The sequence below is a fragment of the Trachemys scripta genome, chromosome 24, assembly GCF_013100865.1.
Source record: "Trachemys scripta elegans isolate TJP31775 chromosome 24, CAS_Tse_1.0, whole genome shotgun sequence".
NCBI lineage: Eukaryota > Metazoa > Chordata > Testudines > Emydidae > Trachemys > Trachemys scripta.
Genome location: NC_048321.1, coordinates 10,369,694 through 10,388,871, shown reverse-complemented (window position 1 = coordinate 10,388,871; position 19,178 = coordinate 10,369,694). Strand labels below are relative to the sequence as shown.

Sequence of the window (19,178 nt, the reverse complement as noted above, 5' to 3'; positions counted from 1 at the left end):
CTCACCCCTGGCGCATGCGCACGACTCTTGGCGGCCCATGCTCCTTCCTGACTTTTGTTGTGCGTCCCTCCCCGTGTCCCCCGACAGCGGGGCAGTTTGTACTTCCGCTTCCGGCTGCAGCTGCCTGGCTTGGTCTGACTGGCCCAAGGAGAGAGGGTGAGGGGCGTGGGGATCAGTGGGGTAATGGGGGGATCAGAGGGAGGGGGGCTGGGAGATCAGTGGGGTAATGGGGGATCAGTGGGGTAATGGGGGATCAGTGGGGGAGGGAGATGGGGATCAGTGGGGGAAGGGGGGTGGGATGGGAGGGGGGGGGGGGGGGATGTCGAGAGGGAAGGGCTGTTGGTGAAAAAGGAGGTCATTGGGTGCGGGTGAATGAAGGGGATGGTTAATCTCTTGGGGGAGAAGCGTCACTGAAGAGATTATGGGTTCATGGGGGAGGGGATGAGCAAGAGGTGGAGGTCAGCACGGTGTATTGATTTTTAAAAACCCACAAAGAACAAGACACTTCAGTGCACCTGCATCTCCCCTGGGGAGAGGATGAGAGAACAAGCACGTGGCAGATGTGGGTGCCGTTGCTTAATGCACCCAGACATAGTGCTGAGTATACGACCCGGACAGAGACTAGACTAGGCGGTAGCAGGGAGTTTGAGTGGAGCAGGACGCACTAATGAAGCACTTGTTGGGTCAGTGGGTGGGAGGGTTGGGAGGGGGAATCATGGAGTCAGAGTCGGGTGGGACTGGGGGAGTTTGTCAGTAAACTCCTCTCAGCTTCTGTGGAGATGGGTGTATTTGCAGTGCCCCTAGATTCACTTTCCGTTTCTCAGGTACCAGCACAAAGCTGGTTTGATTGCATCTCCAGCACTTCACTGGAAGGTTTCAATCCAGATTAAAATGGGTTATGTTGAAGGAGTGAAAGCAATGCTGTATGTCGTTCTACACACGTTGGAGCTTTGGCCTTTTACACGCCCTGTGTATGTTCCCTAAACCTACATTTTGGTTGGGTATTTTCCACACGCAGGGATAAGGAACCGAACCAAACCAAACCCCAAAGCTGAATCTTTCATGATTGGTTGGTTGATAAACCGTCTTAACGAGCTGTCGGATGCCACTCATCCAGATTTCTCATGGTGGTTGTATCTGCAGCTGTAATACCACAAACTGATCTCATCAGATCACAGGCTGAGCACGGTTGGGTCAGTTTCACAATAATGTAAAACCTACAAGACAAACCCAGGGGGTTCCCTGCAATGTGGTCAGATATTTACTAAATGTCGCACCTACCCTCTGGGGAAAAGTTCCGGGGCCCATGTGCTTTTCTACTGCCGGTGTCAATTTTCAAAGTTGAGACATAAAATGGAGACCTTGATCATTCCTACAAACATAAGTGTGTTAATCTTGATGGCCTGGCCAAAGCCCTGAATTTCAGTCTTCCCTGTACTTACAGCTGGTTGCTGGATTTTTCTTTACTTCCTGGCCTAATCTGTGGTGTTGCACACACCAAGGTGGGGCCAATTCACTGGGGCGTGGAGTGATTCTAGTGTGGAGAGAGTTTCTCAAGCACTTTGAGATCCCTCTGTAAATGTGAATTCTTCTGATGAGTGGCGGCAACGGTCTTGATTTTCTGTTTCAGGTGAGGGCGTGAGCCTCTGTCGAGCCATGTGTATGGGGCTGGCTGCTTGAGAGGTGAAAGAGACCGGGGGCCCTTCTCCATCTTCCCTCCTCCTCATGTTTGCTGCCTTCTGCCAGAACCCACCATGTCGGATTTGATCATCAACCTGGACTTGGGCCTCCAGCAGGCTCCCAAGAGGGGAACGGACAGCAACCAGAAACACCAGCGCTTTGTGAAACGGCGCCGTTTCCTGGAGAGGAGGGGTTTTCTGAAGCAGAAGCAGCTGCCGCCGCCCCAGCATCATCCCCCCAAAGGCCAGGTCTCCCATCAGGACTCCCGCTCCGGGGAGAGGACCAAGAAGAAGTGGCTCGCCGAGGATCAGAACTCTTTCCAGACAGATGGGCTTTCCCATCAGCCAAAAACCTTCCCCAAGGCAAATAACCATTGGTGCTTTGACCAGCCCAGCGCCACCACGGACTCTGGCTCCCCTCTGCCTTGTTTTCCATCAGGAGCGAGGAAGGTGAAGTGTAGATCAGCAAAGGCCAGTGGGACCCCTGGGAACCACAGCGCCCAGCCCCTTGCTGGCGTGCAGAAAGCCAGCCTGCTGAGCGAGTATGACAGCGGCCTGCCCCCAGTGTCCCGATCGGGCAAGCCCAGCAAAGTGGTGGCCATCGACTGCGAGATGGTGGGCACGGGCCCTGGCGGCCGGATCAGCGACCTGGCCAGGTGCAGCATCGTGAGTTACCATGGCGACGTGGTGTATGACAAGTACATCCGGCCTGTCGACCCCATCACCGATTACCGCACCCGGTGGAGCGGCATCAAAAAACATCACATGAAGAACGCCACCCCGTTCAAAACGGCCCAGAAAGAGGTAAGCGCCCAGGGCATCGGCTGGGCTTGTGGGGATTCAGTAGGGGGCGCTCTCCTCTCTCAGCCCAATGCCGTGGCCAGGAGCACCGCGATGTGCTTGACTCAGGAGGGGGCGCTCTCTCTTTGGAGTCAGTTTGGGGTAAAGGTTTCCGGTGCCTCTGGGAGCTCCTCTTCTGAGGCCTTAAGTCCCTGCCCTGCTGGTCCTTGGGGGCCCTTTGCTTCTCTATGGCTGGCATGAGGCCTACCCCATCCTTTCCTCAGGTCCGTCAGCCCAGATCTCTGCTGGGGCCTCTAGGCATTACCGTAAGAAGAGAGCGAAAGGGCCGAGGAGGTCGGGGTGCTCAGCGTCTCTGAGGAACAGGCCCTTTGCGGCCACACATGAGGTTCGAACCCATGCTGAGCTCGCACTGGCTATCCCCAGGCAGTCGGCACCTCCAAACGAGCCATGCCCGAGGGGGCCAGTGTCCTCTGCTTAAACACCCTCCCGGACCATTGGGCAGCATTGCCTCTGCCTATAATCTGTTTTCTCAAAAGCTCACTAGGGGGCGCTCCAACCCTCTCTTTAATCCAATATGCTGATGCCTTTTTGTTGTTGTTGCCTCTGATACATGTCTAATGGGTTCTCCCAGCGTCAGCTCGGTGCAGCTGGCTCTCGGTGGTTTTTCGGCACCTTGTGTAACCGTCCAGGGAGCAGCCACTTAGAAGGCCCGTTCCTAGCGAAGCTCTAAAACGAAGGAGACAGGATTCTGGCCATGCTGGGGTGAAGTAAGCAGCCAGGCAGAGCTTTCAGACAAAGCTGGTTCGGGCTGGGTCACTGCTGGAACCAGAGACCAGAGGAGATCGTGGGGTGGTTCGGGAGCAGTGTGGGGGACTCAGCAGGGGGCGCTCTCCCCTCTGAGCCAGTGCTGACCCCAGTGCTCGGGAGTGGTGTGGGTTTCTCAGTAGGAGGCACTGTCCCCTGGCAGACAGTGCTGATCCCAAAGCACCAGCAAGGAGCAGCATGGGTGACCGAGTAGGGGGCGCCTTCCCCCCAGAGCCAGCGTTGACCCCGATCAGACGGCTGCGGCACGTGCCTTGTTGCCTGAGCGCCGGTCCCCGGCGTCCCCAGCCCCTGAGCTGCCCTGGTTCTCTCTCAGATCCTGAAGCTCCTCGCAGGGAAGATCGTGGTCGGCCATGCCATCCACAACGACTTCAAGGCGCTGAAGTATTTCCACCCGAAATCGGTGACCAGGGACACGTCAAAAATCCCCCTGCTGAACCGCAAGGCCGGCTTCCCGGAGCACGAGTCGGCCTCACTGAAACGCCTCACCAAGCAGCTACTGCACAAAGACATCCAGGTACCCTCTGCCTCTGGGACAGGCCGCCAGGCGCTAGCCACGCCCGTGCTTAGCAATGCCCCGGGCCATGCAGGCAGCCCTAGAAATCTGGGCCCCGGCCCACGTCTTCTCAGTTCCTTGCTGCCTGTGCTGTGTCTGGCTACTTCCCCATCCTGAAAGTCCCCGCTGGTTCTCAGCATCAGCCACAGGGGGTTGCTCTAGAGTTGAGCTGCTGTTTCAAGGAGCAGCGCCCTCCAGAAGCAAGGGAGACGCGGTCCCTGAATGGAAAAATAAAGTGCTGTCCCCTGGCTGGCCAGGGGGTGTCACTAGAGAGTGAGGTGAGGCATTTCCTCTCCTAGGAGTTGCTTGCCGTGTGGCCTAGTGGATAGAGCACAGGACTGGGGCCCAGGAGTTCTATCCCCAGCTCTGTCACTGGGTGACCTTGGGCAAGTCATGTCCCTTGACTGGGACTCAGTTTCCCCATCTGTGCAATGAGGTCGGCAGTAATAATGCCCAGTGCCACAAGCCGCCTGCTGTTCCGAGCATGCTGATCACCTGGGGCAGCAGCGAGTGAGGATCAGAGCTGTCGGCCGGTCACACTGGCTAACGTCCCTGATGGATCGTCTCTCTCTTCCCTCGTTCCCCGCAGGTCGGCAAAAACGGCCACTCCTCAGTGGAAGACGCCAAAGCCACCATGGAGCTGTACCGGGTGATCGAAGCCGAGTGGGAGAGGCAGCTGGCGCTGAACCCTGAGCAGGAGTGAGTGGCCTTGGGGCCCGCCCCCGTGCTGCCGAAGAAGGAGCAGGCCCCGAACCCCAGAGCAAACGGGATCAGCAAAAGGCAGGGTGGGAGGATCCTAGGCCAAGCGGGGAGTAGGAATATGGACCAGCTGTCTGGGGACAGTGAAAGCAGGCGAGGGGGAGGCGGGCGGGCAGCTGGGAGCCTCGTGCAGCGTTTCTGACGCAGGCGCCAGTCAGAGGCGCGAGGAAGTAGCAGCCGTCACGCGTCACCTCCAAGTCTCTGTTAGCGCACGTGCCTCACCAAGTGCTGTCTCTTCCGTCCTGTCTTAACCCCACAGGGGAACCGTGCTACCTCCCAGCTGGGGGGGGCCACACTTTGCCCACCCCCTCCCCGGCATTCCCTGCCCGGATCACGCCGTGGGTTGTGCTGGCCGCCCCTCATGTCCTAGAACCTGCTTGGTCCAGACCTCCGGGCGGGATTCGTGCTCTCTTCCCATGCGGACAGGCCCTGCGTCACGTTCTCGTTCTGATCTGATTTCCGTAGGGGGCATGGGCCAGTCGGTGAGTTCGAATCAGACCTTTAGGGGAGAAGATCTCAGGGGCTGAAAGCGATGCTGGTAAATAAACGTCTCCAAAGGACCTTTCCCTGGGAAGGTTTCTGTGGCACCCCAGTGGTGTTTGGTGGCTTCCCCACCCCCTCAGCTTTATTTTGGATCAGAAGTAAGGGACTCTCAGGGTTCCCCCACCCTGGGGTGCAGGGGAGATGGGTTGGCACAGCTGTTTGCGAGCCTCAGTGCCTCTAAGGGGCCTGACGAACGGCCCTGCAGAGCCCCAGCTGGTCGGTCAGTGGCACACCACTGGCACTGCACTGATTTATCCCAGAGAATCAGGTCCCAGATTCCTAGACCCTGGGCATCAGGGCCCGTGCCACCTGCCATTGCTGGGGGATTATGAGATTCAATCCTCCCCGGCCCGTTCCCTCCTTGGCTCCCCTGCTGAGGCTGGCAGTTACGCTGGAGATGGCGGTGGCTTGTTAATGCGGGCAGCGGGCCGAGACCCACCAAACTCATCTCACGCAGGGAGAAGGACTCTGCCGAGACGTCCAGCCTGGGCTAAAGTCAGGGCAGCATCCAGCAGTGAGGCTCTGTACCCCGTCTTCGGTCCCCTGAGCCAGCCGGCACCATCCCACGATGGTGGCCTCTCTAGGGCAGCATGGGGTCACTTGGGCCACTGAAAAGCTCCATTAGAGGTCACGGCCACAGCTGACTCATCTCTGCCCCCCCCTCCTTCTGCGAGAGCTATGCCTCAGCCTCGGGGGGCCCCTCTGGGTTGACGATTCATCTCCCAGCACCAGGCGTGTGGGTGGCAACCCGGAGCCGCTGCCCTCGCTGCCTTGAGTCCAGCAAAGGCCCTGATCTTCTGACTCTAGCCAGGAGGCGCTCTACTATGATTCCCATCAGCCTCTGGGGCAGGGCTTGGCTGAGCATGGAACATGGGCAGGAATGTCACTGTGGTGCTGTGGTTTTGGGACAAGACCCAGGGGGTGGCCCCGAGTTCGAGACAGCAACGGGTGGGATCTTTGAGGTGGAGCAGCGTCCAATCCGCAGTGCCCAGGGGCAGGCCACCAGACAGAGACGGACTTCTGGGTCTGTGCCAGCAGGCAGGACGTGGGTAGCAGACGCACAGTCTGGAGGAGGCTAAGGAAATCAATGGAGGTACCCGCTCCCCCAAACAACCCCCCAGTCTCCATTGGCGGGCTGTGCCAAACAGGGAACTTTCGCTATAAGGGATGAAGGGAGGAACTTCTTCAGAGACAAGTCTGCAGGAGAGGAAGCATGGTCTAGCGGTTACAGCAGCCGCCCAGGGGGTTGGGAGGGCGGGGTTCTAATCGCTGGGGTCGTTCTGGGTCCGATTCGGCTCTCCTTTACATGGGCGTAAGTCCCTTTGACTTCAGTGGAGCTACTCCTGATTTACATTGACGTGACTAAGAAGCAACTCGGGCCCAACGGGTGACCTCGTGCAAGTCACAGTGCTGCTCCGTGCCTCAGTTTCCCCACCTGTGAAACGGGGAGGACGATCCTGACCTCGGTGCGGTGCTGTGAGTAGAGCTGGCAAACGATTTCCAAACCCACCGCTCTTCATGAATTTGACACACAATTTCGGCCAGTCACCAGATGGCCCGAGGTGGCGGTGGGAGTGGTGTTGCCCCGTACGAAGGGCGCTCACCCGAGAGGTGGGGGAGACAGGCTCAGATTCCCACTTCTGAAACAGACCTGAAATGACCTTTTTGCCACCGAATCCCAAAAGTGAATTATTCGCCCCGCTGGAGTTGTGAAGGAAAGTCCTTTGCGATCCTTCCCTGGGACGACTCTCATTTGGCAGTTGAGCAATTTCAGATCTCTTTCAAGTAGATTGGCACTGACTTCTTTAAAGGGCCGGGTCCTCTGGCATGGTCATTTCCACCAGGGCAAAGGGGGGGTGAAATGCTGCCTGTTCTGTCCTGGTTCCCCCTTGCTTTGTACTCGTGTTAGTGAAGACAGGAGCAGCAGAGTGCTGGAGAACTGGAGCCCAGCTCTAGCAGTGGGGCAGCTCTGGGGCTCCGTGGTTGAACCGTTCGGTGAGCGGGCTTGCCCAAATAACGGTTACTTGAATTCGTCTTTGCCGTAGTGCTCGGACCAAACTGTTTGTCCGGGGAGCGGAGCACGGTGCTTTTCACATACATGTACAGCTCCGTGCGCGAGCATCTTTCAAAATTGGAATGTTTCCGGGTCCTTTAATCCCTGCAGCAATGAACTGTTCGGTCCTTCATGGGAGTGAGTTGGGTTGTTTGAAAATGAAATGTGTCACTTTGGAAATCACTCGTAAAAAAATAAAACCTAAAAGATCAATTCATTTCTGCTTCTGCAATGGGGGTGTGCTCGCGGGGGGCTCAGAATATCCGCTGGGGAGCTGTAGGTCTGGTTCTCGCCAGGGGCACACTACTACAATTCCCATCAGACACCGGGGCAGGGCTTGACAGTGCTGGGTTTTCAGGACAAGAGCCAGGGGCAGCGTGTAGGTGGCACCGATTTCTAGGCACCCAAAGACAGCAACGCTCGCTGCCTGAGTGGAGACTTGTAGGCGGCTCGGTGGAGCTGTAGTCCAGGAGTGCTGGCTATCGGGGTGTTCACGCTGGCCTGAGATTTTCAAAAGCAGTCTGTGATTTTAGGGGGCCGCTGTTTTGTGGGGTGCGACTTGAGACACTTTAGAAAGGGGCTGGTTTTCACGCAGGTCCCTTGCGGGGGGGTCTCCACTTGGGCCCCACAAGTGGGGAGATGGATGGGAGATCAGTGGGAGGGGGCCCACAATTCAGTGGTCAGTTTTAAAAACATCTTCGCTCCCTCCCCAGCATCACCTGACTCATCCAAAAGCGTCCCCGAGCGCTGTTATGGGCGGTAATTCTCCCTGCCGCCTGAGATCACTAACCCAAGGAGCTGGGAAGAGCCGTGCAGCAGTGGCAAACTCTGGATCCCAATGGATCCTTCAGGGGGGCACCGTTCCTTGCTCTGGGGGTTCCCTGTGCCCCCAGCCACGCCTCACTCCCACTTTGTGGGGGGAGAACCAGGGGACCGAGGCCCAGCGGTGAGCTCTGGAAAAGGCAAACAGTCCGAAGACATGGGGATGCAGGCTGCATCTTATCCCAGGATGCCTTTGCCAGCTCTGGAGGGATCCACTGATTGATTTCCAAGGGTCCCCGGAAGAGAACCATCAACCCAACGGCGATTGTAGTCCACTCCATGGACAGAACCTGCCCCGGGGGGCAGTGAAAGCCACAGCACAGCAGGGGCAGAGAAAGCGTAGGCTTCTGGTTAAAGCACCAGTCTGGGACTCCAGAGAGCTGGGTTCAGTTGACCTGGAGTTGAGTCACAGCTTCATGTTCCTGATGCCCAGCTACCATGGTGATGGGCACCCTTATGAAACTACTTTTGATAGAGTTGCCTGTTCTGGGGTCTGGGCAGCGCCCGGCACAACAGGGCCCTGATCTTGGTCGGACTCTGGGCAGCGCCTGGGTTTGGCTGGGATCTGTACAGCCTCCAGGGGGTGGGATCTTGGTCAGGCCTCTGGGTGCTACTGTCACTCTCCCCAGCCTCTTTGCTAAGCCAGATTAAACTGTATGATGGGCTCCCCTGGTACCAGCTCCCCACTCAAACTTGGGGAACAGGGAGGAAATTGGTGCCCGCCCAGGTTCCCAGAGGAAATGACACGTGGGGTTCTTTAAAAATCCGGGGCTCTTGTTCAGACTCCAGGTGGGGCCAGGGTAATGCAGCCGAGCAGCTGCAACCTGGGGCGGGGCGGGGGGTTGATTCCAGTCAGGCCCACGGCTGCTGGGATTTTGGCTGAATTTCTTCTTGCTACTCTCCAGAGTGCGCGGGGGGTGGGAGTATGATGGGAAAGGGGAGGAAGTTGGGGGGTGCCTGAGAAAGGGGGAGGGGGGTCTGTGGTGCAGGGGAGAGCGTGTGGATTGGGGTGGGGGTATTTGGGCATGGACGGAAGGGGGAGGGGAATGCATGGGGGGAAGGGAGGGGGTGGGATAGAGGAATGCTGGGGGTGTAGGGGGCAGGGTGTAGAAAGAGGGGGATGGGGTGTATGTGTGGGGAGGTGGGTGTATAGGGGGGGGTAGTCACACTAGTAGAAGCCAGATGAAACACAAGGGCCTGCCTCTCCCCCCTCCCCCCCCCCGGATCTCTCCCATCTCTGCTCCCCGGAGCTGGGCTGTGCTCTGACTCCCCCTGACAGCAGAGGCCGAGCAGGCCCTGGAGTTGCTGGGGGAGCATTTCCCACCTCTTTGTTGCATTGGGGCCGAGCGCCTGGATCCCCTTGATGTTGCTTTTCCAAATCTAAACCAGTCCGGGAGGGGGGTCAAAGACGGGCCAGCAGGGGCTGGAGGGGGAGGGAGGGGGGAGTGTGGTTGCAACAGCAGCTTTGTACGCCGGGCGGGGTTGCTGGAACAAAGCAACAAAATTCCCCCCACCCTCCATGCACGGTGCGGTGTGTGGTGCCTAGCTCTGCTTCTCCAGTAACCGGGGAAGGCAGGTGTCGGGGCACCTACATTGTGGGTGGGTCCCGATCCAATAGATGTGCTCGGAGGGGGCCTGCCGGATTGGGCCCCACGGGTGACGTCACACAAACCAGCTGGTGGGGGGAGTGGGGACGGGACCTCCCTTTAGCCAGGTGGCATGGGGGGGCCCCGGTACGAGTCCCCCACTCTGCCAGATGAGACGGGACCTGTCAGAGGTGAGCCCTAACCCCTGGGCGAGGGGCTATCCGTCCACAGTCTCTCCCACTCCGACGGTCCCACCGTAATTAAATAGCTGAAGAATTAACTAGGAAGAAGAGCTAGGACGGCTCCCTAGCCAGTGGTGAGGGCACGCACCGGAGAGGTGGCAGATCCTTACCAGGCATGGGGGGACTGGGTCCAGGGGCGTCCTAGGTGAGTACCCGCACTACTGGACTATAGGCTATAAGGGAGGTGGGCGTTCCTCTCCACCCCCCGCTCTGTGCTTGGGGTGACTGCTCTGAGGGCCCTGAGCCGGTAGACGGCTGCTGAGACCGACTAGATCAGGCTCCACGGGTGAGGTGGGCAGCCGAATGCCCGGCCAGGTTCCTGGATCGCTCAGGTGGGAGCTGAGGGTCTGGGTGCCCGGACTCTGAGACACCTGGGGTCCTTTTGCTGCAAAGTCGTAGGCGCGGAGCGGATTTAGGAGCCTGCGGGTTCAGCAGGATCGTGGATCGCAGCGGGATCTCAGAACGGGATGTAGCCGCCTGCGTGAAGCCCATCCCAAGTCTCTCTGGACCTCGGCCGGTTCTCCTTTGTCTGCTTTGATTGCAAGCTCTGCCGGGCGGGGACTGTCTGTACAGCACCTGGCACAGTGGGACCCTGATCCTGATGGTCAGGTGCCCTTTGCCTGGGGACGGGGCTGTGGGGATAAATACAGAAAAGGTTGGGAGGAGCCCAAATGCTACGGGTGATGGGCGCCCTGGATAGCTAGGTAGCCATGTGGAAGGTGCAAGGCTGGGACTCGGAGCCAGCTCCTCAAAGGGATTTGGGTTCCTAGGCGTTAGTAGCCTAGATACTTTCCCAGATTGGGGCCTACGTCCTCTGCAGGGGTGGAGGTGAACCCAGATTTCCAGAGTCCCAGCCCTGTCCCGGCCGGCCCTGAACCCTAGGACACCGGCCAGTATCCCTAGGCGGAAGAGCTGAGCTAACACCCTCCCCTGGATAAATCAGCTACAAGCTCTGGCCTGTCTGAAGTGCTGGGTGGGGGAAGCTGAAGAGAGTGGTGGTGTGATTAATTAGGGAGGTGCTCCCTCCCAGCAGAGAGAGATGGCTCCCGCTGATAACACCTAACCTCCCTCTGACTTGCCTTTTGATCTCCCTGTTGCCTGTCACATCCCGGAGCCAACTTCACCTTGGAACTTCTTAAAGTTTTGCTGTGAATCAGGATGATTTTGGAGATTAGTGTGTTTTGCCTCAAGCAGTGGTTGTGGGGGTGGGCTGGGAGTCAGGACCACTGGCTTCTAGTCCCAGCTCTTGCAGGGGTGAGTGTGATCTAGCGGTTAGAGCATAAGACTGGGAGTCAGGACTCCCGGGTGTCTCTGCAACTCTGGGAGGGAAGTGGGGTCTAGTGGTTAGAGCAGGGGACTAGCACTCAGGAATCTGGGTTCCACTCCCTCGTTTCCTATTGACTTTCTGTGGCAGCTGATCAAGTTGCCGCTCTGTGCCTCAGTTTCCCTATCTATAAATTAGAGATCGTATTTCCCTCCCTTACTGGGGTAAGTTCAGGCTAGTTTAGGAAGGGGAGAGTTGGCTGTGAAGGCCGTGTACAGTAGTGGAATACTAGGCCAGGCCTGGGATCTGTCATTCCTTTCACTACAGCTCTGTCCTCCTGTGGTGAGGTGGGACAGCTGTTTATTAGCACTGCTCCCCAGGGTTCAGTCACCCAGCACTAAAATGCAGCCACTTCTGGGGTGGGACACAATACTGGCGTAACAGCCCTCAGTAACGCTGCGCAGGGTTCACTCATCCAACACTGAAATGCAACTGCCTCTGGGGTGGGGTGTGGCAGTGGTTTAACACTGCACAACAAAGGGAAATTTGGGGAGGCAGGCCATGGAATTAATCTAAATAGAATTTGGCCAGGAAATCAGTGTGCTGAAGGGAACTGCCCGGTGACCCCTCTTTAAAAATGTCTCCCATAAAATACAGCTGTCTAATGTTTGCGTCCAACTTTTCTCAGCCGATTTGGTGATGATTTCCAGGGCCTAGCGGGGGGCAGGATGGATTCTGTCAGGCAACTCTGCAGGCATCACCAGTCACCCGCCAGCATCTGCTTCCCCAGGACCTCTTTCCTTCTGTGTTTCGCGCCTGTTACAAATGAACTTCCCCCCGCCCGACCCACAAACAGGTTGTGCCAGAGGGGCTGACAGCCTGGCTAAGTGTTGATGAAAGATGGCTTGGCGGGGCACTGGGCGGGGGGGGGGGAAAGGGAAACCCACCGTGCAACTATAACCTTTCCTGCTGTCAGGCCAGGCCATGTGTGAAAATCTACGGAAACTCCAGCGGATGGAGAGGGGGTGCTGTGCCGCAGTGAGCTCAGTAGGGGGCGCTCTCCTCTGGATCAGTACTGACCCCTTTCAGAGGAGATGAGAAACCAGCTCTGATCCCTTTTGCTCTGGAAAGACCAACACCCAGAGCCGACACGGCTGGGGTACCTGAATTTCCAGGAGGTTATTTTTATCGATATTTAGGCTCAACAGAATTCTGTTGCTAGAATCCCGACGTTTATTTTTAAGCACGTTTTGAGATTTTTATTCCATTTATATTTTCACCAGGGTGCAAAATGATGGGCGGTGTGGGGCAGGATGCTAGGGTGACCAGATGTCCCGATTTTATAGGGACAGTCCTGATTTTTGGGTCTTTTTCTTATATAGGTTCCTATTACCCCCCCCACCCCCGTCCTGATTTTTCACATTTGCTGTCTGGTCACCCTACATGATGCCATCATTATGTATTGACCAGAGATGTTGAGACTGAAAAAGTTAAAGCGACCTAACTGGGGCCGCTGCTCCAGCCCCATTGAGACCAGCCTGATGACACATGAAGGCAGGACCCTAAGAAGTTCTCAGGAAGCATTTTTCTTACTTTGCCAGACTGTAAATTTCAATTCTCTTCTTTCCTGGGCTTGGGTGTGTAGGGTGAAACTGATGTTTGTCAATAACACTCGAACCCTTCCAAGCCTGTTTATATTTCAGTAGCACAAAGAGATCTGTCCCAAGATCGGGTTCCCATTGTGCTGGGCTCTGCACAGACAGCCCCTGCCCCAAGCCGCGTGCAGTCTAAGCAGACAAAGGGAGGCTTACGATCTCTCTTCGAGGGAGGGAAAGCGGAGGACCAGAGGGATGAGGGGAAGCTGTGGCAGATCTGGGATTTGAAGCCAGTGCCCATCCGCTGCCTAAAACACAAAGCTATTCAGAGTGTCTCCAGCCTGTCTTTACCCTTGCACAGCGCTGGAGGAAATCCAGCAAGTGCTTTGCAAACAGCACCAGTCCCCCCACCCCTTTGCCTGCTCATCTTGCGTGTCCTGACCCCAGGAATAAATGAAACAAGCCATAAGGCAAATAACTTGGGGTCAGGTCCCTGCTGCCCCTTACTCCAAACTCAACCAGACCACCTCTGTGCTGACCCCCCCCCCCCCGGAGCCTTTGATCTGTATAGGTTTGTGGGTGTCCTTCATCTCTCCGGAGCCATAACAAAGAATCCTATCTGAGATCTGTTCGGGATGCTGCCAGGAAAGACCCCGGGCTCAGCTTTCGTTTGCTTAAGTGTTTTCAATCTCCCCTGTGCGGTGGGAATGGCTGGGATGGCGTGAAGGTTAGAAACAGGCCCTGTTTACCCTCCATCCTCACCCTGGGGGCCCCGCGAACAATGAAAAGTGAAAACACCCGCCCGGCGTTATGATTGCAAAACCTCGGGACATGCCAAACCAATTAGGGCCTTTGGCTAGCTCCTTTCACATCTGCAGGGTTTCTCACGCCACTCGGGGAGCTGTGTTTCGGGGGGGGGGGGCGGGGCGGCTACGGGGCGGTGGGGGGCATTGGAAACAGGATACAGAGTCTGTCACCTTAAGGTCACCAGTTTGAATCTGAGCCGGGCTGGGTGTGAGCAAAAACGGTCGCAGATTTGTTCGGTGACTTGTGTGAAATGAGTCGGGAGGTGGGAGGGGTTGTCTCAGACGGCCCCTTCACTGGACAGGGGACCCCATGATGCTTGTGGGTCCAGATGTCATGGGGGTGGGAGGAAGGCTGGTCCAGTGGTTAGGACGCTAGCCTGCAAAGCAAGTGACAAAGGTTCCAGTCCTTGCTCTACCTCAGACTTTAGACCCGCTCCGTGCCCCAGTTTCCCCATCTGCACAATGAGGATAACAGCACTGCCCCGCCCCACGGGGTGCTGTGAGAATAAATACATCAAAGAAGGTGAGGTGCTCAGATACTTGTACAGCCCCTAGCACCGTAGGGGGCGCTTTGGTAATAGCGGGAGCCTTAGATAGATGCAATTGGCTCCCCAGCCTGTTGTACCCACTGTGGCTGTGATAGAGGGACCCTTGTGGAGTGCCTGGGCACGGGAGCGTCATGGGGAGAGAATGGGCTGCATAGAAAAACAGGGCTGCTGTCTGGGAGGCTGGGCTTCGGTGGAGCAGATGCCAAGGGCACCAGGAGAACAGAGATCTTGCAGTGCCCAAGTCCAGCCCCTGCATCTAGTGCCCCTGCCGGGCTGGAAATAGAATCCGAGGCCAGAAGGGACCAACATGATCCTCTGGTCTGACCCTCCTGCGGAGCACAAGCCAGAGACCGTCCCCACAATAATGCCCAGGGCAGATCTTTGAGAATGGAGCCACCCCTTGGCCCATTGTTAAGAATTCACCATTAAACATGTCCAGTCTGGATTTGTCTAGCTGCAACTCCTAGCTGCTGGCTCATGGGAGCCCTTTCTCTGCTGGATAGAAGAGCCCGTTCATACCCCGTGTAGGGACCGTAATCAATTCACCCCTTCACCTTCTCTTTGTTACCCTAAAGAGATGGAGCTCCTTGAGTTTACCACTGGAAGGCAGGTTTTCGGATCTCTCCCATGGCTTTTCTCTGAACGCTCCCCAATTTACCTCTCTTGAATTGTGGGCACCAGGCCTGGACACGGGCTCCTAGCAGCGGTCGCACCAGTGCCGAATACAGAGGCAAAATAACCTCTCTGCTCCGACTCGAGATTTCCCGGTTTCTGCATCCCAGGCTCACATTAGCTCTCTTGGCCCAGGGGCATGCTGGGAGCTCCTGATTAGCCACCGCGACCCCCAGATCTTTTTCAGGGTCCCTTTTCCAGGCTGTTCTTCAGCTGTGGCGAGCGAACGGCAGCATGGCCCAATGGGTAAGTCTAGTCTGCGAGTGAGGAGTCCTGAATTCCAGGCCCAGCTCCACCCCTCCCCCGCCGTATGACCTTTGTCACGGCCCTGCTCCGTGCCTCAGTTTCCCTTCTCCCTCTTTGGTCTGTTCAGATGGTGAGCTCACTGGGGCAGAAACTGTCTCGCTACATGTCTGTGCAGAGCCTGGCGCAAAGGGGCTCTGATCACAGGTGTGGCTTCTCAGAACAAGACTGTACCACAAACAATAACACACTCATTGACCCAGAGCCTCTGGCAATTGCAGGATGCTGACTGGGTTGGGCTTGCTCTTAGGGGGCAGTCCCTGCTCCATGTTTCAAAGGAAGGAGATGCTGTCTTTTTTCCAGGGTCTCTGCTAACATGGTCTCCGATTTTGAGCATCAGGATAAACCACTGACTCTGAGCAAGCGTCACCCCTGGTTTACCGGCTAGGCATGGAATCCCAAATCACTACCAGACTGCATGCTCCTGCTGCCTTTAGGCGTGTCTGCATTGTGTGCTTCCAAACAATCAATCAATCAGGTGTGGCCCAGGGGCCTTTACAAACACAGTTCTTTCCCCTTCCCTCTGGCCAAGTTTTTTTCCTTACAGCCCAAGCAGTGAAGCTAGAGAGGGGGAAATCTGTCAGCAACTGCACTCTGCCCTGGTGCCAAAAACAACAGCCCCTGCCTGGACTCATAGCGACAATGCAAAGGTAAGGGGTGTGGAGGGGCTGCTGGGATAGCATGGGGTTATCATCGCTTAGCCAGCAAACACGTCCAACTTAATGGAGGGTGTTGGCCAGAGGCCCTGGTGATGGGAGCAGAACTCCAGAGCCTGCATGTGATCCTTCTGTCAGCTAGTCTTTGGGGAAACCCTGTCCGGTGACCTATATAGCCCAGCCTAGAAGCCAGAGAGAATGGCAAGGTCTGTCTGTCCCTAGCAGCCTTCTTCATATTCATCACAGCCCAGCCCTGCCTCTCTCCTATCACCAGGGCTGCTACAGGCAGCTGTAGGCTTTGATAACGTTTGATGTGCTGGCTGCATTTAGCTCAGCGGGTTTTCTAGCCCTGGAACTGAAGCTCTGGAAAAACAGGCAGCCTGCCATGGGATGTTCGTGTACGGTTTACTGTATTCTCTGGCCAGCAAGGGTATCTGGGAGTCTCCCTTCCTCCCTGCCAGCACAGAGAACTTGCTCCGTATCGGCAGCCCCAAGTGTTTCGGATTCAAGAGTTGGGCCCCTAAAGTTGAGATTAACAAACGTTGGGTTCTTTTTATTTGCCGTCCGGTGTCCGAGCCTTGAGGGGGGTAGGGGGGGCATGCTTTCCAGCTTGGCTCTTCTTTTCTTTAAATGGAAGCTGAGACTCTGCCCTAACCACGTGACTCCAGGAGCTGGGGATTAAAGGGCATCGCCAAATATGGTGGAAGCTGGCAAGCGATGGGTGGAGGAAAAAAATGCAAACCAACAGGAGCCGCTGTCCAAAGCAAAACATGCTTCTCCTCTGTCTGCTCACCCCTCCTTCCGGGGCGAACAGATGGGCTTTGCAGTGGGACCTGAAGGTTCACAGGTGTTGTCTGTGGTGGAGCAGCAGCGGATGTGAGCTGTAGAAAGTGCTGTAATGCTAGAAGTACCCTCCATGCTGGTAAAACGCGCAAAATGGTTCTCCAGGCCATTGAAGATCCTTGGTGCCTTCTGGTGTGTGCAAGAGTTGGGGGCTTTCACGCCAGAGAGCTGCCTAATTCTGAAAGGTGTCATTACGTTTCCCCTCCATAACTCCTCTCTGCTTTCAGTTGTATCCAAACGTCCAACTTCCTGTCCTGAGCTGTTGCCGGGCACTGTTAAACAGCTGTTGTCCCCCACCCCAGAGATTGCTGCGTTTCAGTGATGAGTGAATGATCCCGGTGCCATGTTCTGTGTGGCTGTTGTATGGTTACCATGCCTGCCCCACCCCAGAGGTGGCTGCATTCCAGGGACGGGTTTGTAAAATCTTTGCCTCTAGATAAATTCGGGGCCCAGTAGCTGTACAACCCAAGAGGAATTTAAAACATTCCCCTTCAGAGTCATTCTCCTGCATATCAGGTCCTGGGAGATTTTTACTTTGATCGTTAGCTGCTGCAAACATATCACACCCACAAAGGAAACATGGCCTTTGCATTTATATTTAATTTCTGTGGCATTTTATGATCTGGGATGTTTGTAGCATAGATTTTTTTCCTGTTACCATGGTGTGATAGTTAAACTGAACTAAGCAGTGGCACTTAAAGCATCCAACCTTCCAGATGTTCGACCTTATTAGAGGAATAATGGAGAAGTGAAATAGACATTAAAACAATTGATCCCCAGAAATATTTCAGCCGTTGGAAAGGACCCACTAGCCACAACATAGTTGGAATAGTTAGTGTGTATATCCAGGGGTCAGGGGGAGTGTATGGGAGACCAGATGTGGAGAAGGAAATGTTCTGGTGATGGATGGAGGTGCTTCATGTGGGGGCATGTACCAGAGGAATGGGTTCCCGAGTCTTTCCCAGCCTGTTCAGGGATTCAAAGCTAGCCCCAGGGCAGTGGTGATTGAAAGTTGTTTCAGAACAACTGTTCAGCTGCCAGGTTCCACCTCAGAGGTGGATGCATTGCACTGATGGAAGGGCTATCCCTCTGGGGGAAAGCCGTGGCAGTTGCTTAAGCACAGGGAGGAAGGGCGGTGTTAGACTCAACCTGGCTCTGCCTCAGGCTCCCTGCCTGGGTAAATTACTTCATCTCTCCCCGTGCCTCAGTTTCCCACCCCAATCATGAAACTTCCTGACTTCCCAGGGAGAGAGATGGCAGCCTGACAGAGAAAGGTGCTGTGAGTGGGGGAACCCTCTCAACGCTGCAGAGACCTCCCCCAGTGCTGTCCTGGACAAGGTGGCAAACTTGGCCACTGGCAGAGGTGACCCATGGCCGGCTGCCACCGTTACCAGATGACCATTCCCCAGGTGCTGGGTGGGCACTGGTTGGGCCGGGACGCCCGGGACCTGAGCTGATCTAAAGAGGAAGGGCTTTCGACCTGTGCCGCTTGACCAACACAGCATCTCTGCCCCGAAACAGATGGGGACCCAGGAGGCACCCGCTCACCAGTGGTTTACAGCTGCATGGGACACCTTCTCCTCTAAAGCCATGGGGTCTGGTGTGTCCCCTTTGACCCTCTGAGCTTGGGGTGCTGCTGGAGGCATGACAAATAGCCCCTCTTGACAGCATCCAATTGGGTAGCTGAGCTAGAACTGCGGGGAGTTTCTTAGGTGTGACGAAGTGGGGATCATTTGTAATATTTTTACGGCACCTGTGTGTGCCTCGGTTTCCCCTATATGTGCATGCTTACCGAGTGGGTGGACAAGGGCTGTCTGCTCTCGCGGCAGGCTAGGACACTGGTGAGAATGGCGCTTAGCTGTCCGGCGCTTATGCCCCACATCAGTGGAGCAGCTGAGAAGACCATGGCAAATCCAATCGCCCGGACAACTAGCAACCCACAACCCAGGGGGATATGGACTTTTCCTCTCCTCAGGGAGGCCGAGGAGCATTTCCCCAGCTGGAGGGCAAAGGACTGGGAGGTGAGGTGGGGGATCCGAGCTGGCTGCTGGAAGGAGGCAGGACTCTCAGCTGGAGGCCAAGCGGACGGTCAGACAGAGCTTGAACCAAGGGCTAACCACAGTGGATCACGCTTTAACCGTCTCTTCTCTGTGGTACTCTCAGGACTGCCCAGGCTGCGTTCCAGATGACTAATCAACCCTACAGTTCTGACAGCAGCTGTGCGAGCGTCGCCGCAGATGCTGAACGAGGGGCTTGAATCCCCGAAGAGCGTACACGTCTCCGTTGGCATCTGTCTCAGTGGCCCTCGCTGACCGGAGTTTGCGGCGTGAAGCAGGGGTGCTGCTGGCCCAGAGGGCCAGTTCTAAGGAGGCGGTGAAGCCACCTGCCCTACCCTGGAGGGAATGTGAGACTCCTTGGGGATCTGGCACTGAGAGGCTCCTCCCAGAGACTGTTCCAAAGCTGGGGCCCTGTCACGGATCTGTGCTAGAAGCCTAGGATATACCCTGCAAAATCAGACCCAGGGGTCTTCTATTGTGCTGCCTCTGGCTGTCACCTAGAAAGATAACGACTGCGCTAATTAGCAGCCAAAGCTTCCCACAGCACGCTGCAAGTTTGTATGTAGAAATC

General features: G+C 56.3%; 1 protein-coding gene across 3 annotated transcripts; it reads left to right on the top strand.

Moving 5' to 3' along the window:
- The first annotated feature begins 10 nt into the window (after positions 1–10).
- Positions 11–7,430, top strand: ISG20L2 (interferon stimulated exonuclease gene 20 like 2). Of its 3 annotated transcripts, none has more exons than XM_034756643.1 (4): positions 11–156; positions 1,631–2,483; positions 3,619–3,819; positions 4,448–7,430. In XM_034756643.1, exons 2-4 carry the CDS (start codon positions 1,755–1,757, stop codon positions 4,559–4,561), a joined length of 1,044 nt encoding a protein of 347 aa, XP_034612534.1. In that variant the 5' UTR covers positions 11–156; positions 1,631–1,754; the 3' UTR covers positions 4,562–7,430. The 3 variants fall into 3 exon arrangements, with proteins under 3 accessions (XP_034612534.1, XP_034612535.1, XP_034612536.1); XM_034756644.1 differs by lacking the exon at positions 11–156 and adding an exon at positions 415–562; XM_034756645.1 differs by lacking the exon at positions 11–156 and adding an exon at positions 784–971.
- Positions 7,431–19,178: the final 11,748 nt, after the last annotated feature.

Excerpts from the sequence above, each read along its gene's own strand:
- ISG20L2 (XM_034756643.1), top strand. The coding sequence starts at position 1,755 with ATGTCGGATTTGATCATCAACCTGGACTTGGGCCTCCAGCAGGCTCCC. Across the intron at positions 2,484-3,618 it reads TCAAAACGGCCCAGAAAGAG|ATCCTGAAGCTCCTCGCAGG; the intron begins GTAAGCGCCCAG and ends GTTCTCTCTCAG. Across the intron at positions 3,820-4,447 it reads TACTGCACAAAGACATCCAG|GTCGGCAAAAACGGCCACTC; the intron begins GTACCCTCTGCC and ends CGTTCCCCGCAG.